Below are 26,360 nucleotides of genomic sequence, written 5' to 3' on the forward strand. Positions count from 1 at the left end.
AAAGCGCGCGGACTATGGGCGAAAAAGTTCAAACCAGCTAATTTAAGATAACATTCCAGTCACAGCGAAAACATTCGAGAATAAAATAGAAAGCTCTCACTCAACAGACCTGTATAACGGTTGATTTAAAAAATAAAGATGTAAGAAAAGAAACAAAAAGAAGCAATTTCACAAAAGCAACAAAATACAAAATGCAAAATTGTGCACTTTAGAGAAACAAAACTCGTTTATAAACAAACAATCCATCTATCATGCCAAGCTAATATCACTTTCTAAGCCACAATCGATTTCTGGTTGACAAGATGGCCTGGCAGTGGCGCCACATGGACGGCTCCTGGGTTCGCTGCAACATACTTCGCAGCATGAGTCTGAACCGGGAGGTAGTTATTGTATCCGTATCCGTATGCCTGGCCCAATCCATATCCATGTCCAAGACCGTATCCGCCATATAGACCCAGTGGGTTGACCGTCTTCAGAGAGCTGGCGACGTTGGCCTGGACGACAGTTGGGGCATGACCGAGTCCATATCCTCCGTACAGACCCAGCGGGTTGACGGTTTTCAGAGTGTTCACATTGGCCTGGACGACGGTGGGAGCGTACTTCGATCCGTAATATCCGAAAAGGCCGTTATTGTAGGCAGAGTAAGGAAGGGCGGCCGAGTACGGGTATGACAATCCATGGTCCAGAACGGATGAGTATCCCAATCCATTCAAGGGAGAGTAGTGGCCAAGTCCATCGTAACCGTTCAGGCCATAGAGTCCCGCGTTGTAGGAGTACGGAAGGACTGTCTGGACGGCGGGAAGATACGATCCATTGGAGACGGCGACCAGAGCTAGGACAGCAATCGCGACAAATGCCTAAACAGTAATTTTATAACGTGACTATCATTTAACCCAAACGCACATTTTCCTTTTCGAACCTTACCTTCATGTTTCCAGTAGAGTGAACCAATTGATTGCTTTTGATCGCGGAAAGTTGCTAAAGGACTGTGATCGTTTGACCCGCGGATCGTCTGCTTTTATAACGGACCGTATGTGACACATCGTTGTGAGAGTCCTTGGCGATAGAGTCTTCCTTTCGCTTCACACTTCCGTTAGCAGGTACTATAAAAGATGCGTTCATCAATCCGATCATCATCAGTTTGTATTCGTAGCTTCCATCGTCAAATCGTTGTTTTACATCTAGTTCAAAAATGAAGGTAAATATTTTCAAAAAGAAGTGATCGCTCAGTTTCTAATGATCCAATAATGATGTGTTTCAGCTCTTCGTCGCAATCATTGCCCTGGCTTTCGTCGCTGTCTCTCAGGCGTCCTACCTTCCATACAACGATGTCCTTTCCTACCAGGGATACGGTTCTGGACTGCCTCTTTCCAAGGTCGTCGTCGATCAATCGTACGGTCTTCCAGCAGTAGTGGACAAGTACTCCTATCCATCGGTGTACGGATCTTACCCGGCAGTGAAGCAGGTCGTCGGATACCCATCAGTCGCCCCAGTCCTTACCACCAAGGTCGTTGACAACAGCTATGCCCTGGGATACAACAAGCTGGTTGCTCCAGTAGTGGCCACGAAGGTCGTTGATAACAGCTACGCCCTGGGATACAACAACTACGCTCTGGGATATAACAACTATGGCCTGGGATACAACAAGCTGGTGGCCCCAGTCGTCGCCAACCAGTACGGTTTGGGATACAACAAGCTGGTGGCTCCGGTTGTCGCCACCAAAGTTGTCGATGATGGACTGTTGAACTACGGAGGCTACGGACTGGGATACAACAAGTACCTGTCGTCTGCTCCAGTTGCCAAATACGTGTTGTAAAATTATTTTGTTCTAATAAACTGGCCCGAATTATGATATATTGCTTCTAACCAAATACGTAATCGTTTCGAATCAATTTTAACTCTCTTATTTTCTTTGTCCGTTCATTCGTCGCGAGGTTTTTGGAAAGGCGTCCGAAGTGAATACGTTCGCTTGCGGTTTCTTCTTCCGTTGTCTTTTGTGTCTCATTCAAACGATGGTGTTTCCTCATTTAAAAATCGTTCGCTTCATTTGGGTTGATATAAAAAGGCTGCAAGGCTCGTGAATCAATCAGAATAAGAACGATCCTCCACTCGATCACACACCATCAACCCCCAAAACAAATCCCAAACCGCAATCATGAAGGTGAGAAAGATTATTCCTGTTTCTGACGACAAACGTTTTCCAGGATAGTTTATTCAATTGGACCCTCTATTCCCGAACAGTGCATCGCAGCTGTAGTCATTGTTGCTCTGGTCGCCTCGGTGCAGGCTGGCGCTGTCTACCCCTCGGTCTACACCGTGCCGCAGGCTACTGTGGTCCAGCAGAACGTCGTGCCGAAATACGTCACTGCCTACTCTGCCCCGGCCGTCACCTACGCCAGCCACGCCGTTGCCCCGGCCGTCTCGTACGCCAGCCATGTCTCTGCTCCGGTGTCCTATGTTGCCCCAGCCTCCTATGCTGCCCCGGTCGCTTATGCCGCCCCGGTCGCTTACGCCGCTCCGACCACCTATGCCTATGAGCAGGCCCAGTACGTGCCACAGGTGTACGCCCCGGTCCAGAAGGAGGCCTCGTACGTCGCTGCCACCCGTGGAGCCGTCCATGTTGCTCCTCTTGCAGGACACGCCGTCAACCAGAAGTCCCTGAACGTCGAGGCTGCTCCCGGAACGCTGTAAATTGTGATCTTCATATCGCTTTCCTCCTGGTGTACATACTTTCTCAATAGAATAGATCGAGATGGATAGTCGAAGGAAAATAAAATTTTATTTTTAAAAACCTTAATTTATCGTGCCTTAATTTTATTTGTTTTCTAAATTTGTCTTTACTTATTTGATTTGAAATTCAAATCAAAATTCGTATGTTAATTAACCCTTTCACTATTTGTCCGTTTGGCGATCGATAAGAGCCTTAAGTCTTGTATTTGGAAATAATTGTGTTAGATACACTTTTGTTTCCTGACGTCAGCTGTCGAAACAGCTCAGAAAGGATTGCTAAACGACTGCAATAAACGAAAAAGAGAATTCGGCGAAAGGATCGATGACCCCAGCGGTCGTCCTTTGGAGGCTGCTAGAAAATAGGGTGTGTTTGGGCTCAATAAACTCATAGCGTGAAAACGAATCGTAGTAAAAGTCTTATTCTTGGGTTTAGCTGCAGATAGCAGTACTACACAATTTCTTATTGATATATACTTCGAACGCATGTTGGGACGAATTCATATATATTATTTCACTATGTTTTTAATACAAACAAAATAAAAGAAGACGGGGTGAAAGTTAAAGATGTATATAAAAGGGTATAAAAAAGCACAATATTTGTGTTTCTTTTTTATATTTGATTCTGTTGACACTTCTTGTACTCGATAGAGTTTGAATGATATTTTTATATTGTCGAAACCTTTTTCACAACGTAAAGATAGTTATTGAAATAACAGTTCTCAAATAATATTTCCATTGATTTGTTTACAGTTTTGAACACCCTTTTATTTACACAATATCACATTTTTTAAGACACAATGGATTAAGCCACAATCGATTTCTGGTTGACAAGATGGCCTGGCAGTGGCGCCACATGAACGGCTCCCGGGTTCGCCGCAACATACTTCGCAGCATGAGCCTGAACCGGGAGGTAGTTGTTGTATCCGTATCCGTATGCCTGGCCTAATCCATATCCATGTCCAAGACCGTATCCGCCATACAGACCCAGCGGGTTGACCGTCTTCAGAGAGTTGGCGACGTTGGCCTGGACGACAGTTGGGGCATGACCGAGTCCATATCCTCCGTACAGACCCAGCGGGTTGAAAGTCTTCAGAGTGTTCACATTGGCCTGGACGACGGTGGGAGCGTACTTCGATCCGTAATAGCCGAGAAGGCCGTTATTGTAGGCAGAGTAAGGAAGGGCGGCCGAGTACGGGTACGATAATCCATGATCCAGAACGGAGGAGTATCCCAATCCATTCAGGGCAGAGTAGTGGCCAAGTCCATCGTAACCGTTCAGGCCATAGAGTCCCGAGTTGTAGGAGTACGGAAGGACCGTCTGCACGGCGGGAAGATACGATCCATTGGAGAGGGCGGCCAGAGCCAGGACAGCAATCGCGACAAATGCCTAAACAGTAATTTTATAACGTGACTATCATTTAACCCAAACACAAATTTTCTTTTTCGAAGCTTACCTTCATGTTTCCAGTAGAATGAACTAATTGAATGCTTTTGATCGCGGAAAGCTGCTAGTGAACTGTGATTTTGACCCGTGGATCGTCTGCTTTTATAACGGACCGTATGTGACACGTTTTGAGAGACCTTGGCGATAGAGTCTTACTTTCGCTTCACACTTTCGTAAGCAGGTACTATAAAAGATGGTAAGGTAAATATTTTCAAAAAGAAGTGATCGCTCAGTTTCTAATGATCCAATAATGATGTGTTTCAGCTCTTCGTCGCAATCATTGCCCTGGCTTTCGTCGCTGTCTGCCAGGCGTCCTACCTTCTATACAACGATGTCCTTTCCTACCAGGGATACGGTTCTGGACTGCCTCTTTCCAAGGTCGTCGTCGATCAATCGTACGGTCTTCCAGCAGTAGTGGACAAGTACTCCTATCCATCGGTGTATGGATCCTACCAGGCAGTGAAGCAGGTCGTCGGATACCCATCAGTCGCCCCAGTCCTTACCACCAAGGTCGTTGACAACAGCTACGCTCTGGGATACAACAACTACGCTCTGGGATATAACAACTATGGCCTGGGATACAACAAGCTGGTATCCCCAGTCGTCGCCACCAAAGTCGTCGATGATGGACTGTTGAACTACGGAGGCTACGGACTGGGATACAACAAGTACCTGTCGTCTGCTCCAGTTGCCAAATATGTGTTGTAAAAATGTTTTCTTCTAATAAACTGGCCCGAATCATGATGTATTGCTTCTAACCAAATACGTAATCGTTTCGAATCTCCTTTAGCTCTCTCATTTTCTTTGTCCGTTCATTCGTCGCGAGGTTTTTGGAAAGGCGTCCGAAGTGAATACGATCGCTTGCGGTTTCTTCTTCCGTTGTCTTGTGTGTCTCATTCAAACGATGGTGTTTCCTCATTTAAAAATCGTTCGCTTCATTTGGGTTGATATAAAAAGGCTGCAAGGTTCGTGAATCATTCAGAATAAGAACGATCCTCCAATCGATCACACAACCATCAACCCCCAAAACAAATCCCAAACCGCAATCATGAAGGTAAGACAGATTATTCCTGTTTCTGACGACAAACGGTTTCCAGGATAGTTTATTCAATTGGACCCTCTATTCCCGAACAGTGCATCGCAGCTGTAGTCATTGTTGCTCTGGTCGCCTCGATGCAGGCTGGCGCTGTCTACCCCTCGGTCTACACCGTGCCGCAGGCTACTGTGGTCCAGCAGAACGTCGTGCCGAAATACGTCACTGCCTACTCTGCCCCGGCCGTCACCTACGCCAGCCACGCCGTTGCCCCGGCCGTCTCGTACGCCAGCCATGTCTCTGCTCCGGTGTCCTATGTTGCCCCAGCCTCCTATGCTGCCCCGGTCGCTTATGCCGCCCCGGTCGCTTACGCCGCTCCGACCACCTATGCCTATGAGCAGGCCCAGTACGTGCCACAGGTGTACGCCCCGGTCCAGAAGGAGGCCTCGTACGTCGCTGCCACCCGTGGAGCCGTCCATGTTGCTCCTCTTGCAGGACACGCCGTCAACCAGAAGTCCCTGAACGTCGAGGCTGCTCCCGGAACGCTGTAAATTATGATCTTCATATCGCTTTCCTCCTGGTGTACATACTTTCTCAATAGAATAGATCGAGATGGATAGTCGAAGGAAAATAAAATTTTATTTTTACAAATCTGAATTTTTCGTGCCTCAATTTAATTCTTGTTCTAAAAGAACGTCTTCACTTAGTTGATTTGAAATTCAAATCAAAATTCGTATGTTAATTAACCCTTTCACTATTTGTCCGTTTGACGATCGATAAGGGCCTTAAGTCTTGTATTTTGAAAATAATTGTGTTAGATACACTTTTGTTTCCTGACGTCAGCTGTCAAATCAGCTCAGAAAGGATAGCTTAACGACAGCAATAAACGAAAAAGAGAATTCGGCGAAAGGATCGATGACCTTAGAGGTCGTCCTTTGGAGGCTGCTAGAAAATAGGGTGTGTTTGGGCTCAATAAACTCATAGCGTGAAAACGAGTCGTAGTAAAAGTCTTATTCTTGGGTTTAGCTGCAGATAGCAGTACTACACAATTTCTTATTGATATATACTTCGAACGCATGTTGGGACGAATTCATATATATTATTTCACTATATTTTTGATACAAACAAAATAAAAGAAGACGGGGTGAAAGTTAAAGAGGTATATAAAAAGATACAAAAAAGCACAATATTTTTGTTTGTTTTTTTTTTATTTTTTATTGTGTTGACACTTCTTGTACTCGATAGAGTTTGAATGATATTTTAATATTGTCACAACCTTTTTCACAAAGTAAAGATAGTTATTGAAATAACAGTTCTCAAATAACTCAAACATTTCCATTGATATGTTTGCAGTTTTGAACACCCTTTTATTTACACAATATCACATTTTTCAAGACACGATGGGTTAAGCCACAATCGATTTCTGGTTAACAAGATGGCCTGGCAGTGGCGCCACATGGACGGCTCCCGGGTTCGCGGCAACATACTTCGCAGCATGAGCCTGAACCGGGAGGTAGTTGTTGTATCCGTATCCGTATGTCTGGCCCAAACCGTATCCATGTCCAAGACCGTATCCGCCATACAGACCCAGCGGGTTGACCGTCTTCAGAGAGCTGGCGACGTTGGCCTGGACGACAGTTGGGGCATGACCGAGTCCATATCCTCCATACAGACCCAGCGGGTTGAGAGTCTTCAGAGTGTTCACATTGGCCTGGACGACGGTGGGAGCGTACTTCGATCCGTAATAGCCGAGAAGGCCGTTATTGTAGGCAGAGTAAGGAAGGGCGGCCGAGTATGGGTACGATAATCCATGATCCAGAACGGAGGAGTATCCCAATCCATTCAGGGCAGAGTAGTGGCCAAGTCCATCGTAACCGTTCAGGCCATAGAGTCCCGAGTTGTAGGAGTACGGAAGGACCGTCTGCACGGCGGGAAGATACGATCCATTGGACAGGGCGGCCAGAGCCAGGACAGCAATCGCGACAAATGCCTAAACAGTAATTTTATAACATGACTATCATTTAACCCAAACACAAATGTTCTTTTTCGAAGCTTACCTTCATGTTTCCAGTAGAATGAACTAATTGAATGCTTTTGATCGCGGAAAGCTGCTAGTGAACTGTGATCGTTTGACCCGCGGATCGTCTGCTTTTATAACGGACCGTATGTGACACATCGTTTTGAGTGTCCTTGGCGATAGAGTCTTACTTTCGCTTCACACTTCCGTTAGCAGGTACTATAAAAGATCCGGTCATCACTCCGGTCATCATCAGTTTGTATTCGTAGCTTCCATCGTCAAATCATTGTTTTACATCTAGTTCAAAAATGAAGGTAAATATTTTCAAAAAGAAGTGATCGCTCAGTTTCTAATGATCCAATAATGATGTGTTTCAGCTCTTCGTCGCAATCATTGCCCTGGCTTTCGTCGCTGTCTCCCAGGCGTCCTACCTTCCATACAACGATGTCCTTTCCTACCAGAGATACGGTTCTGGACTGCCTCTTTCCAAGGTTGTCGTCGATCAATCGTACGGTCTTCCAGCAGTAGTGGACAAGTACTCCTATCCATCGGTGTACGGATCTTACCCGGCAGTGAAACAGGTCGTCGGATACCCATCAGTCGCCCCAGTCCTTACCAAGGTCGTTGACAACAGCTATGCCCTGGGATACAACAAGCTGGTTGCTCCAGTAGTGGCCACCAAGGTCGTTGACAACAGCTACGCTCTGGGATACAACAACTACGCTCTGGGATATAACAACTATGGCCTGGGATACAACAAGCTGGTATCCCCAGTCGTCGCCAACCAGTACGGTTTGGGATACAACAAGCTGGTGGCTCCGGTTGTCGCCACCAAAGTCGTCGATGATGGACTGTTGAACTACGGAGGCTACGGACTGGGATACAACAAGTACCTGTCGTCTGCTCCAGTTGCCAAATGTGTGTCTCATTCAAACGATGGTGTTTCCACATTTAAAAATCGTTTGCTTCATTTGGGTTGATATAAAAAGGCTGCAAGGTTCGTGAATCAATCAGAATAAGAACGATCCTCCAATCGATCACACAACCATCAACCCCCAAAACAAATCCCAAACCGCAATCATGAAGGTAAGAAAGATTATTCCTGTTTAACAAGAGGAACATGTTCCAGGATAGTTTATTCAATTGGACTCTCTATTCCCGAACAGTGCATCGCAGCTGTAGTCATTGTTGCTCTGGTCGCCTCAGTGCAGGCTGGCGCTGTCTACCCCTCGGTCTACACCGTGCCGCAGGCTACCGTGGTCCAGCAGAACGTCGTGCCGAAGTACGTCACTGCCTACTCTGCCCCGGCCGTCTCCTACGCCAGCCACGCCGTCGCCCCGGCCGTCTCGTACGCCAGCCATGTCTCTGCTCCGGTGTCCTATGTTGCCCCAGCCTCCTATGCTGCCCCGGTCGCTTATGCCGCCCCGGTCGCTTACGCCGCTCCAACCGCCTATGCCTATGAGCAGGCCCAGTACGTGCCACAGGTGTACGCCCCGGTCCAGAAGGAGGCCTCGTACGTCGATGCCACCCGTGGAGCCGTCCATGTTGCTCCTCTGGCTGGACATGCCGTCAACCAGAAGTCCCTGAACGTCGAGGCTGCTCCCGGAACGCTGTAAATTATGATCTTCATGTCGCTTTCCTCCTGGTGTACATACTTTCTCAATAGAATTGATCGAGATGGATAGTCGAAGGAAAATAAAATTTTATTTTTACAAATCTGAATTTATCGTGCCTTAATTTTATTTGTTTTCTAAATTTGTCTTTACTTAGTTGATTTGAAACACAAATCAAAATTCGTATGTTAATTAACCCTTTCACTATTTGTCCGTTGGGCGATCGATAAGGGCCTTAAGTCTTCTATTTTGGAAATAATTGTGTTAGATACACTTTTGTTTCCTGACGTCAGCTGTCAAATCAGCTCAGAAAGGATAGCTTAACGACAGCAATAAACGAAAAAGAGAATTCGGCGAAAGGATCGATGACCTTAGAGGTCGTCCTTTGGAGGCTGCTAGAAAATAGGGTGTGTTTGGGCTCAATAAGCTCATAGCGTGAAAGCGAATCGTAGTAAAAGTCTTATTCTTGGGTTTAGCTGCAGATAGCAGTACTACACAATTTCTTATTGATATATACTTCGAACGCATGTTGGGACGAATTCAAACATATTATTTCACTATGTTTTTGAAACAAACAAAACAAAAGAAGACGGGGTGAAAGTTAAAGATGTATATAAAAGGGTATAAAAAAGTACAATATTTGTGTTTCGTCTTGTTCTCGATAGAGTTTGAATGATATTTTTATATTGTCGAAACCTTTTTCACAACGTAAAGATAGTTATTGAAATAACAGTTCTCAAATAATATTTCCATTGATTTGTTTGCAGTTTTGAACACCCGTTTATTTACACAATATCACATTTCTCAAGACACAATGGATTAAGCCACAATCGATTTCTGGTTGACAAGATGGCCTGGCAGTGGCGCCACATGGACGGCTCCCGGGTTCGCGGCAACATACTTCGCAGCATGAGCCTGAACCGGGAGGTAGTTGTTGTATCCGTATCCGTATGCCTGGCCCAATCCATATCCATGTCCAAGACCGTATCCGCCGTACAGACCCAGCGGGTTGACCGTCTTCAGAGAGCTGGCAACGTTGGCCTGGACGACAGTTGGGGCATGACCGAGTCCATATCCTCCGTACAGACCCAGCGGGTTGAAAGTCTTCAGAGTGTTCACATTGGCCTGGACGACGGTGGGAGCGTACTTCGATCCGTAATAGCCGAGAAGGCCGTTATTGTAGGCAGAGTAAGGAAGGGCGGCCGAGTATGGGTACGATAATCCATGATCCAGAACGGAGGAGTATCCCAATCCATTCAGGGCAGAGTAGTGGCCAAGTCCATCGTAACCGTTCAGGCCATAGAGTCCCGAGTTGTAGGAGTACGGAAGGACCGTCTGGACGGCAGGAAGATATGATCCGCTGGAGGCGGCGGCCAGAGCCAGGACGGCAATCGCAATGAAACCCTGGGAATTTAAATAAAATCTATTTAACAAATGTGTTTTTGAATATTATGAACACGAGCTTACCTTCATGATTCAAAACAGAATGATCAGCGGCTTCAGATTGCGTTGGCAGATACGAGTGGACTGTATTTTTCCACATACTACGTGATCCATTTATACAACTCGAGCTAGTGAAGGCCTTGATTTTCCTTTACGGCTGCGTATAAAATTTTGTAGAAGAAATCCGATATTTCCACAGGTTACCTTCTACATCAAGGATGGAAGCAGTGTCGTATATTATTTGACACACTTCACCAAATGTTTCTAGGAGGTAAAGTGAATGTGATCGAGCCTTAAAGCAGATTTTGTTTAACGAAGCGTGATGTTTTGAAAGGAATTCGAAAATAGCAGTTGACTTTTTAATAATAAGATACTTCTACTTAGTTCATGATTGAATGAAAAAGTAGCACACTTTGCTTGCAATTGTTTCCCTTTTCCGCATCACTAAGCATTTATTCTGTTTGGTGTTTGTTCATTTCCGGATGGTTAACCAGTCTGTATTAAAGCAATATCAAATCTATGGATCAGTTGGAGAGGTAGGTTCAAATTAAAAAAAAAACGTTTTGTAAATCAAAGAAAACATCATGAAAATAGGAAATTCTGAGAAAATAGTGAATATTGGTTAAATTACAATATTTTCAATTAATTATACCCCCGCATCGTCGCGATTGCTGTCCTGGCTCTGGCCACCCTCTCCAATGGATCGTATCTTTCCGCCGTCCAGACAGTCCTTCCGTACTCCTACAACACGGGACTCTATGGCCTGAACGGTTACGATGCACTTGGCCTCTACTCTCCGTTGAGCGGATTGGGATACTCCTCGGAACTGGATCATGGATTATCGTACCCATACTCGGCCGCCCTTCCTTACTCTGCCTACAATAACGGCCTTCTCGGATATTACGGATCGAAGTACGCTCCCACCGTCGTCCAGGCCAATGTGAACACTCTGAAGACTCTCAACCCGCTGGGTCTGTATGGAGGATATGGACTCGGTCATGCCCCAACTGTCGTCCAGGCCAACGTCGCCAGCTCTCTGAAGACGGTCAACCCGCTGGGTCTGTATGGCGGATACGGTCTTGGACATGGATACGGTTTGGGCCAGACATACGGATACGGATACAACAACTACCTCCCGGTTCAGGCTCATGCTGCGAAGTATGTTGCCGCGAACCCGGGAGCCGTCCATGTGGCGCCACTGCCAGGCCATCTTGTTAACCAGAAATCGATTGTGGCTTAATCCATTGTGTCTTGAGAAATGTGATATTGTGTAAATAAACGGGTGTTCAAAACTGTAAACAAATCAATGGAAATATTATTTGAGAACTGTTATTTCAATAACTATCTTTACGTTGTGAAAAAGGTTTCGACAATATAAAAATATCATTCAAACTCTATCGAGAACAAGACGAAACACAAATATTGTGCTTTTTTATACCCTTTTATATACATCTTTAACTTTCACCCCGTCTTCTTTTATTTTGTTTGTTTCAAAAACATAGTGAAATAATATGTTTGAATTCGTCCCAACATGCGTTCGAAGTATATATTAATAAGAAATTGTGTAGTACTGCTATCTGCAGCTAAACCCAAGAATAAGACTTTTAGTACGACTCGCTTTCACGCTATGAGCTTATTGGGCCCAAACATACCCTATTTTCTAGCAGCCTCCAAAGGACGACCTCTAAGGTCATCGATCCTTTCGCCGAATTCTCTTTTTCGTTTATTGCTGTCGTTAAGCTATTCTTTCTGAGCTGATTTGACAGCTGACGTCAGGAAACAAAAGTGTATCTAACACAATTATTTTCAAAATACAAGACTTAAGGCCCTTATCGATCGCCAAACGGACAAATAGTGAAAGGGTTAATTAACATACGAATTTTGATTTGTGTTTCAAATCAACTAAGTAAAGACAAATTTAGAAAACAAATAAAATTAAGGCACGATAAATTCAGATTTGTAAAAATAAAATTATATTTTCCTTCGACTATCCGTCTCGATCAGTTCTATTGAGGAAGTATGTACACCAGGAGGAAAGCGACATGAAGATCACAATTTACAGCGTTCCGGGAGCAGCCTCAACGTTCAGGGACTTCTGGTTGACGGCGTGTCCTGCAAGAGGAGCAACATGGACGGCTCCACGGGTGGCAGCGACGTACAAGGCCTCCTTCTGGACCGGGGCGTACACTTGCGGCACGTACTGGGCCTGCTCATAGGCATAGGCGGTCGGAGCGGCGTAAGCGACCGGGGCGGCATAAGCGACCGGGGCAGCATAGGAGGCTGGGGCAACATAGGACACCGGAGCAGAGACATGGCTGGCGTACGAGACGCCCGGGGCGACGGCGTGGCTGGCGTAGGAGACGGCCGGGTAGGCAGTGACGTACTTCGGCACGACGTTCTGCTGGACCACAGTAGCCTGCGGCACGGTGTAGACCGAGGGGTAGACAGTGCCAGCCTGCACCGAGGCGACCAGAGCAACAATGACTACAGCTGCGATGCACTGTTCGGGAATAGAGAGTCCAATTGAATCACCTATCCTGGAAACCGTTTGTCGTGAGAAACAGGAATAATCTTTCTTACCTTCATGATTGCGGTTTGGGATTTGTTTTGGGGGTTGATGGTTGTGTGATCGATTGGAGGATCGTTCTTATTCTGATTGATTCACGAGCCTTGCAGCCTTTTTATATCAACCCAAATGAAGCGAACGATTTTTAAATGAGGAAACACCATCGTTTGAATGAGACACACAAGACAACGGAAGAAGAAACCGCAAGCGATCGCATTCACTTCGGACGCCTTTCCAAAAACCTTGCGACGAATGAACGGACAAAGAAAATAAGAGAGCTAAAGGAGATTCGAAACGATTACGTATTTGGTTAGAAGCAATACATCATGATTCGGGCCAGTTTATTAGAAGAAAACATTTTTACAACACATATTTGGCAACTGGAGCAGACGACAGGTACTTGTTGTATCCCAGTCCGTAGCCTCCGTAGTTCAACAGTCCATCATCGACGACTTTGGTGGCGACAACCGGAGCCACCAGCTTGTTGTATCCCAAACCGTACTGGTTGGCGACGACTGGGGCCACCAGCTTGTTGTATCCCAGGCCATAGTTGTTATATCCCAGAGCGTAGTTGTTGTATCCCAGGGCGTAGCTGTTATCAACGACCTTCGTGGCCACTACTGGAGCAACCAGCTTGTTGTATCCCAGGGCATAGCTGTTGTCAACGACCTTGGTGGTAAGGACTGGGGCGACTGATGGGTATCCGACGACCTGCTTCACTGCCGGGTAAGATCCGTACACCGATGGATAGGAGTACTTGTCCACTACTGCTGGAAGACCGTACGATTGATCGACGACGACCTTGGAAAGAGGCAGTCCAGAACTGTATCCCTGGTAGGAAAGGACATCGTTGTATGGAAGGTAGGACGCCTGAGAGACAGCGACGAAAGCCAGGGCAATGATTGCGACGAAGAGCTGAAACACATCATTATTGGATCATTAGAAACTGAGCGATCATTTCTTTTTGAAAATATTTACCTTCATTATTGAAGTGAAAAACAATGATTTGACGTTGGAAGCTACGAATAGAAACTGATGGTGACCGGATTGATGAACGCATCTTTTATAGTACCTGCTTACGGAAGTGTGAAGCGAAAGAAAAACTTTATCGCCAAGGACTGTCAAAACGATGTGTCACGTACGGTTCGTTATAAAAGCAGACGATCCGCGGGTCAAACGATCACAGTTCACTAGCAGCTTTCCGCGATCAAAAGCATTCAATTAGTTCATTCTACTGGAAACATGAAGGTAAGGTTCGAAAAAGAAAATTTGTGTTTGGGTTAAATGAAAGTCACGTTATAAAATTACTGTTTAGGCATTTGTCGCAATTGCTGTCCTGGCTCTGGCCGCCGCCTCCAGCGGATCATATCTTCCTGCCGTCCAGACGGTCCTTCCGTACTCCTACAACTCGGGACTATATGGCCTGAACGGTTACGATGGACTTGGCCACTACTCTGCCCTGAATGGATTGGGATACTCCTCCGTTCTGGATCATGGATTATCGTACCCATACTCGGCCGCCCTTCCTTACTCTGCCTACAATAACGGCCTTCTCGGATATTACGGATCGAAGTACGCTCCCACCGTCGTCCAGGCCAATGTGAACACTCTGAAGACCGTCAACCCGCTGGGTCTGTACGGAGGATATGGACTCGGTCATGCCCCAACTGTCGTCCAGGCCAACGTTGCCAGCTCTCTGAAGACGGTCAACCCGCTGGGTCTGTATGGCGGATACGGTCTTGGACATGGATATGGATTGGGCCAGGCATACGGATACGGATACAACAACTACCTCCCGGTTCAGGCTCATGCTGCGAAGTATGTTGCCGCGAACCCGGGAGCCGTCCATGTGGCGCCACTGCCAGGCCATCTTGTCAACCAGAAATCGATTGTGGCTTAATCCATTGTGTCTTGAGAAATGTGATATTGTGTAAATAAACGGGTGTTCAAAACTGCAAACATATCAATGGAAATATTATTTGAGAACTGTTATTTCAATTACTATCTTTACGTTGTGAAAAAGGTTTCGACAATATAAAAATATCATTCAAACTCTATCGAGTACAAGAAGTGTCAACACAATCAAATATAAAAAAGAAACACAAATATTGTGCTTTTTTATACCCTTTTATATACATCTTTAACTTTCACCCCGTCTTCTTTTATTTTGTTTGTATCAAAAACATAGTGAAATAATATATATGAATTCATCCCAACATGCGTTCGAAGTATATATCAATAAGAAATTGTGTAGTACTGCTATCTGCAGCTAAACCCAAGAATAAGACTTTTACTACGACTCGTTTTCACGCTATGAGCTTATTGAGCCCAAACACACCCTATTTTCTAGCAGCCTCCAAAGGACGACCTCTAAGGTCATCGATCCTTTCGCCGAATTCTCTTTTTCGTTTATTCCAGTCGTTTAGCAATCCTTTCTGAGCTGATTTGACAGCTGACGTCAGGAAACAAAAGTGTTTCTAACACAATTATTTTCAAATACAAGACTTAAGGCCCTTACCGATCGCCAAACGGACAAATTGTGAAAGGGTTAATTAACATACGAATTTTGATTTGAATTTCAAATCAACTAAGTAAAGACAAATTTAGAACACAAATTAAAGTAAGTCACAATAAATTCAGTTTTAAAAAAATAAAATTATATTTTCCTTCGACTACCCATCTCGATCAATTCTATTGAGAAAGTATGTACATCAGTAGGAAAGCGACATGAAGATCACAATTTACAGCGTTCCGGGAGCAGCCTCAACGTTCAGGGACTTCTGGTTGACGGCGTGTCCAGCCAGAGGAGCAACATGGACGGCTCCACGGGTGGCAGCGACGTACGAGGCCTCCTTCCGGACCGGGGCGTACACCTGTGGCACGTACTGGGCCTGCTCATATGCATAGGTGGTCGGAGCGGCGTAAGCGACCGGGGCGGCATAAGCGACCGGGGCAGCATAGGAGGCTGGGGCAACATAGGACACCGGAGCAGAGACATGGCTGGCGTACGAGACGGCCGGGGCAACGGCGTGGCTGGCGTAGGAGACGGCCGGGGCAGAGTAGGCAGTGACGTACTTCGGCACGACGTTCTGCTGGACCACAGTAGCCTGCGGCACGGTGTAGACCGAGGGGTAGACAGCGCCACCCTGCACCGAGGCAACCAGAGCAACAATGACTACAGCTGCGATGCACTGTTCGGGAATAAAGAGTCCAATTGAATAACCTATCCTGGAAAATGTTCCTCTGGATAAACAGGAATAATCTTTCTCACCTTCATGATTGCGGTTTGGGATTCGTTTTGGGGGTTGATGGTGTGTGATCGAGTGGAGGATCGTTCCTATTCTGAATGATTCACGTACCTGACAGCCTTTTTATATCAATCCAAACGAAGCAAACGATTTTTGAATGTGGAAACACCATCGTTTGAATGAGACACAAAAGACAACGGAAGAAGAAACCGTAAGCGATCGCATTCACTTCGGACGCCTTTCCAAAAACCTCGCGACGAATGAACGGACAAAGAAAATAAGAGAGCTAAAGGAGATTCGAAACGATTACGTATTTGATTAGAAGCAATACATCATAATTCGGGCCAGTTTATTAGAACAAAATAATTTTACAACACGTATTTGGCAACTGGAGCAGACGACAGGTACTTGTTGTATCCCAGTCCGTAGCCTCCGTAGTTCAACAGTCCATCATCGACAACTTTGGTGGCGACAACCGGAGCCACCAGCTTGTTGTATCCCAAACCGTACTGGTTGGCGACGACTGGGGATACCAGCTTGTTGTATCCCAGGCCATAGTTGTTATATCCTAGAGCGTAGTTGTTGTATCCCAGGGCGTAGCTGTTGTCAACGACCTTGGTGGCCACTACTGGAGCAACCAGCTTGTTGTATCCCAGGGCATAGCTGTTGTCAACGACCTTGGAGGTAAGGACTGGGGCGACTGATGGGTATCCGACGACCTGCTTCACTGCCGGGTAAGATCCGTACACCGATGGATAGGAGTACTTGTCCACTACTGCTGGAAGACCGTACGATTGATCGACGACGACCTTGGAAAGAGGCAGTCCAGAACTGTATCCCTGGTAGGAGAGGACATCGTTGTATGGAAGGTAGGACGCCTGAGAGACAGCGACGAAAGCCAGGGCAATGATTGCGACGAAGAGCTGAAACACATCATTATTGGATCATTAGAAACTGAGCGATCACTTCTTTTTGAAAATATTTACCTTCATTATTGAACTGAAAAACAATGATTTGACGATGGAAGCTACGAATAGAAACTGATGGTGACCGGATTGATGAACGCATCTTTTATAGTACCTGCTAACGGAAGTGTGAAGCGAAAGTAAGACTCTATCGCCAAGGACACTCAAAACGATGTGTCACATACGGTCCGTTATAAAAGCAGACGATCCGCGGGTCAAACGATCACAGTTCACTAGCAACTTTCCGCGATCAAAAGCAATCAATCGGTTCACTCTACTGGAAACATGAAGGTAAGGTTCGAAAAGGAAAATGTGTGTTTGGGTTAAATGATAGTCATGGTATAAAATTGCTGTTTAGGCATTTGTCGCGATTGCTGTCCTGGCTCTGGCCGCCCTCTCCAATGGATCGTATCTTCCCGCCGTGCAGACGGTCCTTCCGTACTCCTACAACTCGGGACTCTATGGCCTGAACGGTTACGATGGACTTGGCCACTACTCTCCCTTGAGTGGATTGGGATACTCCTCCGTTTTGGACCATGGATTATCGTACCCATACTCGGCCGCCCTTCCTTACTCTGCCTACAATAACGGCCTTCTCGGATATTACGGATCGAAGTACGCTCCCACCGTCGTCCAGGCCAATGTGAACACTCTGAAGACCGTCAACCCGCTGAGTCTGTACGGAGGATATGGACTCGGTCATGCCCCAACCGTCGTCCAGGCCAACGTCGCCAACTCTCTGAAGACGGTCAACCCACTGGGTCTATATGGCGGATACGGTCTTGGACATGGATATGGTTTGGGCCAGGCGTACGGATACGGATACAACAACTACCTCCCGGTTCAGGCTCATGCTGCGAAGTATGTTGCCGCGAACCCGGGAGCCGTCCATGTGGCGCCTCTCTCTGGCCATCTTGTCAACCAGAAATCGATTGTTGCGTAAAATTGGTGATACTTTTTCCTGTGATATGTTTTACATTTTTTAATAAACAATTGTTCATTCCTCTACTATACGTTTTTACAATGATTTCTCCTTTTAATCACCCTAATCTGATACCTTAAAATTGATGCGGCACAATTGTAGCTATATTCCTATTTTTAAATCTAATTTGCAGAAATGCGAAACACCCGTGTTTTCCTTTTGTTCATTTATTGTTGTTAGTGAAATACCTAATTGTGTGTGATGTAATTTGATTTCGTTTATTTCAACACTTTCGATCGTCATTTATAACTTACTAACTTTGACTTTGTTCAAGCCGTAAATCATTTAATTTAATAATTTAATGTACAGGCATAGAGCTGTTAAGTTTTGTTATTGGCGACACCCATATTTCATGGTCATTAACGTGCACGAGCAAAGAAGCCGGACAAAGCTGAAACAAACCACAATATCAATCTACGCGCCACCAAGCAGTTTTCGCACTGTTACCGTTACAACCGGCAACTGTTTCGAGGGTCACGCACGTGCCAGGAAACATTTACGCACGACGTCGTGAAACGCACCGTGCCGGGACCGATTTTTCAAGATCAATGACGCCAGAAACGGTACCGAACGCCAGCGACATTCGAAACCGGTTGAACATTCGCTATGCAGCTTTGGGAAGGGGAATGCATGAATTCAGCCGATCGAGCCCTTGTTGGACGAAATGATGAATTTGACGTGATCGTAAAATTACTGTTCCATCGATCTGCTGTAACTGCCATCAGGGTTGTTTATCTGGTAGAGGAAGGGGGGGGTGGTCGGAGGATTGGAGTGGGATGCATGTTTACTTTATTCGCCGTGACGTGATGTGGCCCACCAATCGGTTGTAGCCCCCAACTTCACCAAACCTCACCACAGCTCCACGATCTCCGGAAGTCGAAGAATGGAAAGGTTTGCGATCGCATACGCACACTTATAGGAGGGGTAGGAGAGAAGTGTGGACGCCCGTTGGTTTTTAGACACACCAAGTCGTGGGCGACCTTCAGCGCGGGGTAGGTGTTAATGGGCGCGCTGACATAACCGAACACGAAACGACCACCCCACGTCAAAAGTGGTTGAACTCCGCTGTCTGCCCAACACGGGAGATTGCAATCGCCAACTAAAACCAGTCTATATGTTTGTTTTCTTTCTGGGAAAATGGTAGCTGATTGATTGGCAGTCGTCGATGCAGGCGCGTTGTAAAAGGAAATGGAAAAAATATCATCACGACATCCGTTTTAAGCTCATTTATCAAAACCACATACGAACCAAGTGTTTGCTAGCGACATACCATTTTTTGAAATACCCCTGAAGTATGCCAGAACTTAGGAGTTTCAGGAAAAGGAAGCATGGTTCTCGAGAAGCAGGAATGATTCAAAAGGACAGTTGTTTAGATAACAGTTTGGGACTCGTTTATTGAGGTAGGGACGTATTCACAAGGGACCCATCGGGAAGAATAGTAGATCAATTTACAGGGTTCCGGGAGCTGGGGCCAGGTTGAGCGACTGCTGGTTGACGGCATGTCCGGCAAGGGGAGCCTCATGGACGGCACCACGGGTAGCGGCCAGATAGCGAGCCTCCTTCTGCACATGGGCGTAGACGGGAGCGGCGGCGTAGGCAACCGGGTGGACAGCATGGCTAGCGTAGGACACGGCAGCCGGAACGGTGGCGTAGTTGTAGGCCGAGTAGGCAGCGTAGGGAGCAGCGACGTAGGGGGTGGCGTAATCGGACACGACATACTTCGGGGCGACGTTCTGCTGAACGACCGTGGTCTGCGGAACAGAGTAGGCCAGCGGGACGGCATACGACGTGTAGGCACTTCCTTCGGCGGCGGTGACGGCCAGGGCGATCATGACTGCAACGATGCACTGCAAAAGAGGATCAACACCGATTAGAACTGGCCAATATCCAGCATGCGCCTTCAAACAATCCCTTCTTACCTTCATTTTGATAGATTTGTTTGTTTGGTTTTGCGTGTCGCAAATGGAAGGTTGCTTCTGAACTGGGCTGAACTCAACCAACTTATGATTCTGTCGGCACTGCGACCTAGTTCTTTTATACCGACGCAAACCCTCAAAAACATTAGCCAGAGAACCAAGACTCCGAAAAAAAACACCACAGCAAGAAACCTACACACTAAACACTCAAAAGGAAGCCCTCCTCCAACGCAAGGATCCAGAGTGTCCCCACCCCAAGGCGTTACTTCTCGCGTACCTCTAACAATGGGGCATTCCTTTGTGCTGGCATCGAGTACGAAGAAGGAGTAGAAGTAGCGCTAGTAGACGGTGAACGTAATGAACGTTCTCCTCCAAACTCCGGGTCAGTGCGTACATTCCTTTCAGCTATCAGCTATCGAGCCGAAAAACTTGAGAATTCACACTTTAGGGCTATACTTTAAACTCCAAGCATTCTGTCGTCACGCATAAAAAACCCAGTTTTGCCGCCGACTTTTAGTTGATGGATAGAGCGATTTCTGACAGCAGGATGTAGGATCTAGGAATGTCTTTCATAATGGGTGTACACATCAATAGAGACATTAGGCATTTGGGGCGCTGTACGAAAACGGATGTCGTGATGATATCGTGCAAAAGATTGTATTTTAGATAAAAACATCTATAATCTACATCAGAAGACTTTCGAAGGAGTGTTCTTTAATGGCAAAGGCTATGTGAAATAGGACGATTCAATTTTTTGAAGGAAATTGTAGCCTTTCTTACTTTTCCATTGGGGTTTGTTAAGTTGTCTTATGAAGGCGATTTTATTTATTTGTTTTTAAACTTTTCAAAACGATTATTGAAGCTGGTCTTATAAATGGCTATTTTTGTCAACAGCAACCTTTTCGGCAGTGAAAAAGGCAGTGAAATTTGATCAAAAGCTGACCTTTAGGGCCCTCCTTGGATACAAACAAATTAGGGTAAAAAGTAATCAACGAACAGAAAATTCAAATCAAGCATTAAAAATTGATTGATAAATTATAAAACTATCATCAAACCGACCATACTTGGCACTTGGTGGCACGTGCCGCCGGTTTGGGACAAACGTTTTAAAAATGAGGGGAAAACTGTAGCAAATTAATAGTCAAACCTTCAAATTTCACAGAAAGGTATTAAACGCATATTAAGCATTCCACCTTGGCATAGTACAAAAAAACACACACTTGATAACTAATTTATCAAGCATTGCCGAACAATCGGGTAAGCAAACTAAGAAGCTACTTAAGGTCCCGAGCTTTCAAAGATTCCGTCCTTTTGGTCCATATTTTTAAAGATTTTAATGTTGTTTTTATTTTTATTATTCTGCCACAAAGTGGTATATTTAATCAAATGTATGATGAGTTTATGAATTTAGTTTTGAATTAAAGAAAATTAAGAATATGAAAAAGCGAGAAGGATCCAACTTATCTGAATTATGTGTTGATGCACAATAAAAAGGACCGTGTTTGTTGTGTAAAAATGTTAGATAGATACACAAACGTAAATTTAAAAGATCAGTGTAAAGATTTTAAGGGCCAGCAAGATATATTGGTTAGGGCATGTCATGAGGATGCTGGACTCATACGCCACCAAGAAAGTCCGCACCAGCGACGCGCCCGGCACGAGACGACGAGGAGCTCAGCGAGCACGATGGATGGACCAAGCGGAGCAGAACCTGCGAGAGTTTCAGCCATGGACCGAACTACCTGGAGAACGATTGGTGACCAGGACATGTTAGCACGAAGTGCTTTTTTGCTTTGTAAGGATTTTTTTATTGAAGCAGAGGAAAATTCTCAGAAAAGTTAATGAATAGAGGATAATGGGCATGGATTAGCAAAAGTTATGTCCTGTCCTTTTCCAATATTATTTTAACTTTTTTTTCTTTTTCAAACATTTAATGACTGTTTTAAATCGACTAAAAAATATTCCATTAAAAAATATTTACTTGTCGATTTAGTTCATGAAAAATTATATTCATGGACAATAATTCTTTTGGAAAGTTATTGATGGTTTCGCATGAAATAAGGCTTTGAAAATCAAGCTTTGGGCAATGAAAATTTTTCGATGGAACAAAATTAAGGAAAATTGTAGTTTAATTTAAATTTTATTCCTCATTAAAGATACGTAGTTTTATCTAAATTTAAATTTTAAAAATTTTGAAATAAAGACTTGAATGGTGAATGTGTTGCATGTTTTTGGGGCTTTCGTTTAATCCGCCTCTGCTACACATGATAAATGTAATAAACAGTGCTTTACGGCACCGCTTCTTGTTGCAACAATTGTTGTTGTTTATAATTTGTATTAAAAAGCTTTTTTGTCATTTTTTTCTTTCTAATCATCTTCTTCCTTCCTTTCCAATTTCCAAATAAAATGTAAAGCAACAGTGTTTTACAGTTTTCACCCAACGGTATACATTCCATAATCTTTAATTTACTATTAACAATGTATCAACAATTTCTAAAATATCTTGTTAAGTGAATTATAAAAATCCAGTATCAATATAAACTTAGTTGTTATTAAATGAAATATGCACAACTTAATAACAAAACTCCTCTATTACTTCTACTGCCACGGCTACGTTTGTTCGTATCCCCGTCGTATCATATTAATCAGATAATTAATATGTATGTGTATGGCTTGTCAAATCTGTAAGAGTACGAATGTTTCTTGTTAACATTTATTACGGCATTTTGAAAATAGTTATATTTTTTAATTTTTTTGAATAAACATAAACGCTGAAACAGAATATTTTCAGTAAAACTTTGAAACGTTGTTTTCTGATTCTATGGTGTAATAAATAATTGAACGAACGTTATTGTAAGGGATGTGAAGCCGTACTTGCTATCGTTTTCAAGCAAAGCTTTCGTTTCATAAAACCTCCCTACGTTACTGAACAACTTTACAGGAGTTGGTTGCTCAAGTTAATTTTATGACATTCCATTGTACTTGCTGGGTAATTACTTTCGAACGCACAGTACATTTTTACCGCCGCAGTTCAATTTGTAGTGCAGATTCGAAGTGACTTCCGGTAACGGTTAGTCGAGGCAATGGGAGAGGAATATTACCCCTTTTGTGCAGGTTACGCAGGTTACGATCGTGTGCGTACGACCTACGAGGTCACTGGCCGATCGGTTGCGATCACCCCCATCGCGGTTGAATGAGCGCAAGGAACGAGAATGTGTCTTATAAAAAGCACTCGACGGTGTCAGAACTGCATCAGATTCAACTGAGCATTCAGCAGCAAAAGAGTCCACTCAACTCAACACGAGCCCAAATTCAACAATCATGAAGGTAAGCATAGCTTTTCCGTAAGCATCACCAAACGTTTCTCAGTTTGTGTGTTTAATTTCCCCTCTGTTCAGTGCACCGCAGCTGTAGTCATGATGGTCCTCGCCGTTGCCGTCCAGGGTTGGTCCGTCACGTACTGGGGTAATGGAGCGGCCCTGCCTTACCTGGCCCCGGCCGCCCTTGGAAACTGGGTACAGGACAATTCGTACGCCCGAATTGTGTCTCCATGGAACTACGCTTACCAGGGCGTTCCGGTGGCCGCTCCCGTTGCCGCCCCAGTTGCGTACGTTGAACCCTACGCTTACCAGCCGGAGACGGTGGTCGCCCCGGCAGTAGTCCAGAAGGAGGCTCGCTATCTGGCCGCTAACCGTGGAGCCGTCCACGAGGCTCCTCTCCCAGGACACATCGTCAACCAGCAGTCGCTCAACCTGGAACCCGCACCAGGCACTCTGTAGGGGCAGAAAGCGAAGGACAGTTGATATGCTGCGCAATAAAAGCTCGTTGTGATATTTTAATTTTATTTATGTTTTTAATGAATAACCGGTACAAGGAAAGAAAAGTTTACTGCTATCGAGTATACGGCCATGCTTTCTGCTCTATGGAATGTCAAAATGTGATGAAAATAGTTTAAATTGACCACTTTTCTATTCTATTTTCTTATGCGGAAAGGCTTTAGCCCTATAGGCCCAGGTTTTTGCCTTGAGGAATCGAAGAAAACACACAATTATTTGTTAAGGTACGACAAAAAAACCTGTTTGTTAGCAAGCGCATTGTGTTCACATCTACATATACGAGTATAAGCTTTATTTTTAGAATAAGAACGCTGGAAGAAAGATATAACATCTTTCTCCAGCGGAAGTATTTTGAAAGATTTCTTTTTAACATATGCACAGTTTTGTTTGTAAAAAGAATAAAAGAAATTTGAAATTATAAAAAGCCCAAGAATTAAAGGACCGCTTGGTCAAACGATGGAAATGAGACGGAGAATAATAAAAATGAAGAAAAACTGTAGCAAAATGAGATTCTATTTTCACATCCAGCGCCATAAATGAGTGTTTGGAATTTTACTTTCGTTGATTGCAAAAATAAAAAAGGCATAACTCACTCTTTTCTTTTGTTGAACTGTTAATTGACGTACTAAATAATTATTAAGTGTGATGACAAAAATGAATCGTCCATAGCGCACGTTGTAAATGACATTTAATTAAAGCAATAAAAATGGGGTGGTAACCATGAAAAAGCAGAAAACAAAAACTTGTTGCATTTATTATCTCCTTCTGACGGCCGAAATCGATTTTTTTATTTATTTTTTTCTTTCCTATAGTGGCTCCGTCATGCATATCATTTCATTGGACGGTAAACTTAAAGCAATGCGGCCTGGCCGTCCAAATATATATAAAAAAAAAAAACTTAAAGCATTGCTTGAGCTATTTATAATGTTTTATTTACTTACTTTATCATGCAAACAAACGCTTTATGAGAAAAAGCAAACGCAAGATAAATGGCTCAGCTTAAGTCGACCGTTCTTGTTTGGAATGCCAAAACACGTTCCAGTCTGCATACTTCAGTAAGCAAGCGGCATTTGGCTTGCCAAAATTCTTACCAACAAACCCGTCACGCCCAGACGCGTTCTTCGCCTGCCTCAAGTACAAGGAGGTTATCAAATACCACATTCGAAAACGCCGAACTGCTTGAATTAAAATCTCAGAGAACGCCATCAAGTCCGGTGCCGCCGCCGGGGCGTTACGTATTGTCTTACTTTTGGTTTCGATTAGTTTATTCCTGGCAGGTTTAATTTCCTTTTTTTGTGCGGCTGATGTTTTGGTTCCTTTAGATAAATTGCTTCGGCATATCGGCCGGTGAGTCCCGAATCGAGTACAGGTTGTACCGGTTTAGAGTTACATTCCCTTTTAAAAAATTCCACTTACCTGATTCCACTTGCGCACGACATGTCGAATAAATTCGAGGGTGTTCTTCAGGAAGTGGTTTGGCAAATGTCGTACTCCCGTCCCGGTGTGGTAGATAAACTACCACCAAGAAGATTGGAGCATGCGTGGTCGAAACCTAACCATGCCTAACCGTCCAGAACGGCGTCTAGTGTAATCCTTCTTTGTGTGCCAAACTTGTTTAAGGACTTTCCTTTTCCCCCTGCGTTGCGTCGTCGTTCCGAGGCGAAATGGTACGGAATGGAGGGGAGGTTTTTTAAAAAGATATTTGGCGCTGATCAATCAACCGTACAGCTACTGGGCCGCTCGGCTGGACATTTCGTATAAATAGTGGACAATCGTTGATTGGAAGGCATAGCGAAGCTGTTCTCAAAGCCAATCACAACCAACCCAAACAAAACCCTCCAAACAACAAGCATCATGAAGGTGAGAAAAGTTTTTCCTCTGAAGGTTTCCTGGAAGGACTTTAACTAATAAGCTGTGATTCCTATTTCCTATCCTGCCGCATCCAATAGTGCATCGCAGCTGTAGTCATTGTTGCTCTGGTCGCCTCGGTGCAGGCTGGCGCTGTCTACCCCTCGGTCTACACCGTGCCGCAGACTACCGTGGTCCAGCAGAACGTCGTGCCGAAGTACGTCACTGCCTACTCTGCCCCGGCCGTCACCTACGCCAGCCACGCCGTCGCCCCGGCCGTCTCGTACGCCAGCCATGTCTCTGCTCCGGTGTCCTATGTTGCCCCAGCCTCCTATGCTGCCCCGGTCGCTTATGCCGCCCCGGTCGCTTACGCCGCTCCGACCGCCTATGCCTATGAGCAGGCCCAGTACGTGCCACAGGTGTACGCCCCGGTCCAGAAGGAGGCATCGTACGTCGCTGCCACCCGTGGAGCCGTCCATGTTGCTCCTCTGGCTGGACACGCCGTCAACCAGAAGTCCCTGAACGTTGAGGCTGCTCCCGGAACGCTGTAAATAAGATTATGCTGCTCAGTTTATCGTATGGTATTGAATTTGGTTATGTTTGGTTGTGAGAATGGTTTGAAATAGATTGGACTGTTGCAAATGTAACGTTGAAGTTTTAAATGCGCCCAATTGATGACGATAATTAATACTATGTATAAAATGTTCGCTAGTGTCGCG

The 26,360-nt window shown here is 45.0% G+C and overlaps 5 protein-coding genes and 3 pseudogenes across 5 annotated transcripts; 4 read left to right on the forward strand and 4 right to left on the reverse strand.

Moving 5' to 3' along the window:
- Positions 1 to 272: 272 nt before the first annotated feature.
- Positions 273 to 10,310, reverse strand: LOC131264234 (uncharacterized; annotated as a pseudogene).
- Positions 10,311 to 10,799: 489 nt separating this feature from the next.
- LOC131264235 (uncharacterized) lies at positions 10,800 to 14,746 on the forward strand (annotated as a pseudogene).
- Positions 14,747 to 15,587: 841 nt separating this feature from the next.
- LOC131264238 (adult cuticle protein 1-like) lies at positions 15,588 to 16,266 on the reverse strand. The gene is made up of 3 exons (XM_058266523.1): positions 16,243 to 16,266; positions 16,118 to 16,183; positions 15,588 to 16,037 (listed from the first exon to the last, which is right to left on the reverse strand). Exons 1-3 carry the CDS (start codon positions 16,264 to 16,266, stop codon positions 15,588 to 15,590), a joined length of 540 nt encoding a protein of 179 aa, XP_058122506.1.
- A 196-nt stretch (positions 16,267 to 16,462) lies between these two features.
- Positions 16,463 to 17,086, reverse strand: LOC131264239 (uncharacterized). Its single transcript, XM_058266524.1, has 3 exons — positions 17,081 to 17,086; positions 16,584 to 17,017; positions 16,463 to 16,523 (listed from the first exon to the last, which is right to left on the reverse strand). Exons 1-3 carry the CDS (start codon positions 17,084 to 17,086, stop codon positions 16,463 to 16,465), a joined length of 501 nt encoding a protein of 166 aa, XP_058122507.1.
- A 145-nt stretch (positions 17,087 to 17,231) lies between these two features.
- Positions 17,232 to 18,002, forward strand: LOC131264240 (uncharacterized; annotated as a pseudogene).
- Positions 18,003 to 19,489: 1,487 nt separating this feature from the next.
- LOC131264241 (adult cuticle protein 1-like) lies at positions 19,490 to 19,966 on the reverse strand. The gene is made up of 2 exons (XM_058266526.1): positions 19,961 to 19,966; positions 19,490 to 19,888 (listed from the first exon to the last, which is right to left on the reverse strand). Exons 1-2 carry the CDS (start codon positions 19,964 to 19,966, stop codon positions 19,490 to 19,492), a joined length of 405 nt encoding a protein of 134 aa, XP_058122509.1.
- A 3,312-nt stretch (positions 19,967 to 23,278) lies between these two features.
- On the forward strand, positions 23,279 to 23,736 carry LOC131264242 (adult cuticle protein 1-like). The gene is made up of 2 exons (XM_058266527.1): positions 23,279 to 23,284; positions 23,356 to 23,736. Exons 1-2 carry the CDS (start codon positions 23,279 to 23,281, stop codon positions 23,734 to 23,736), a joined length of 387 nt encoding a protein of 128 aa, XP_058122510.1.
- An 879-nt stretch (positions 23,737 to 24,615) lies between these two features.
- LOC131264243 (adult cuticle protein 1-like) lies at positions 24,616 to 26,192 on the forward strand. The gene is made up of 3 exons (XM_058266528.1): positions 24,616 to 24,637; positions 25,580 to 25,653; positions 25,743 to 26,192. The coding sequence occupies exons 1-3, from the start codon at positions 24,616 to 24,618 to the stop codon at positions 26,190 to 26,192; spliced, it is 546 nt and encodes a 181-aa protein (XP_058122511.1).
- Positions 26,193 to 26,360: the final 168 nt, after the last annotated feature.

The sequence above is a fragment of the Anopheles coustani genome, chromosome 2, assembly GCF_943734705.1.
Source record: "Anopheles coustani chromosome 2, idAnoCousDA_361_x.2, whole genome shotgun sequence".
NCBI classification, from domain to species: domain Eukaryota; kingdom Metazoa; phylum Arthropoda; class Insecta; order Diptera; family Culicidae; genus Anopheles; species Anopheles coustani.

What these genes read in the sequence shown, in the direction of transcription:
- LOC131264238 (XM_058266523.1), bottom strand. Translation starts at nt 16,266, where the DNA reads ATGGTGTTTCCACATTCAAAAATC. An exon ending in TGTTTCCACATTCAAAAATC is followed by an intron (nt 16,184 to 16,242) that starts GTTTGCTTCGTT and finishes CATTCAGAATAG; the next exon opens with GAACGATCCTCCACTCGATC. An exon ending in CCCAAACCGCAATCATGAAG is followed by an intron (nt 16,038 to 16,117) that starts GTGAGAAAGATT and finishes ATTCCCGAACAG; the next exon opens with TGCATCGCAGCTGTAGTCAT.
- LOC131264239 (XM_058266524.1), bottom strand. An exon ending in TACGGTTTGGGATACAACAA is followed by an intron (nt 16,524 to 16,583) that starts GCTGGTGGCTCC and finishes GAACTACGGAGG; the next exon opens with CTACGGACTGGGATACAACA.
- LOC131264243 (XM_058266528.1), top strand. Translation starts at nt 24,616, where the DNA reads ATGCATATCATTTCATTGGACG. An exon ending in GCATATCATTTCATTGGACG is followed by an intron (nt 24,638 to 25,579) that starts GTAAACTTAAAG and finishes GTTGATTGGAAG; the next exon opens with GCATAGCGAAGCTGTTCTCA. An exon ending in AAACAACAAGCATCATGAAG is followed by an intron (nt 25,654 to 25,742) that starts GTGAGAAAAGTT and finishes CGCATCCAATAG; the next exon opens with TGCATCGCAGCTGTAGTCAT.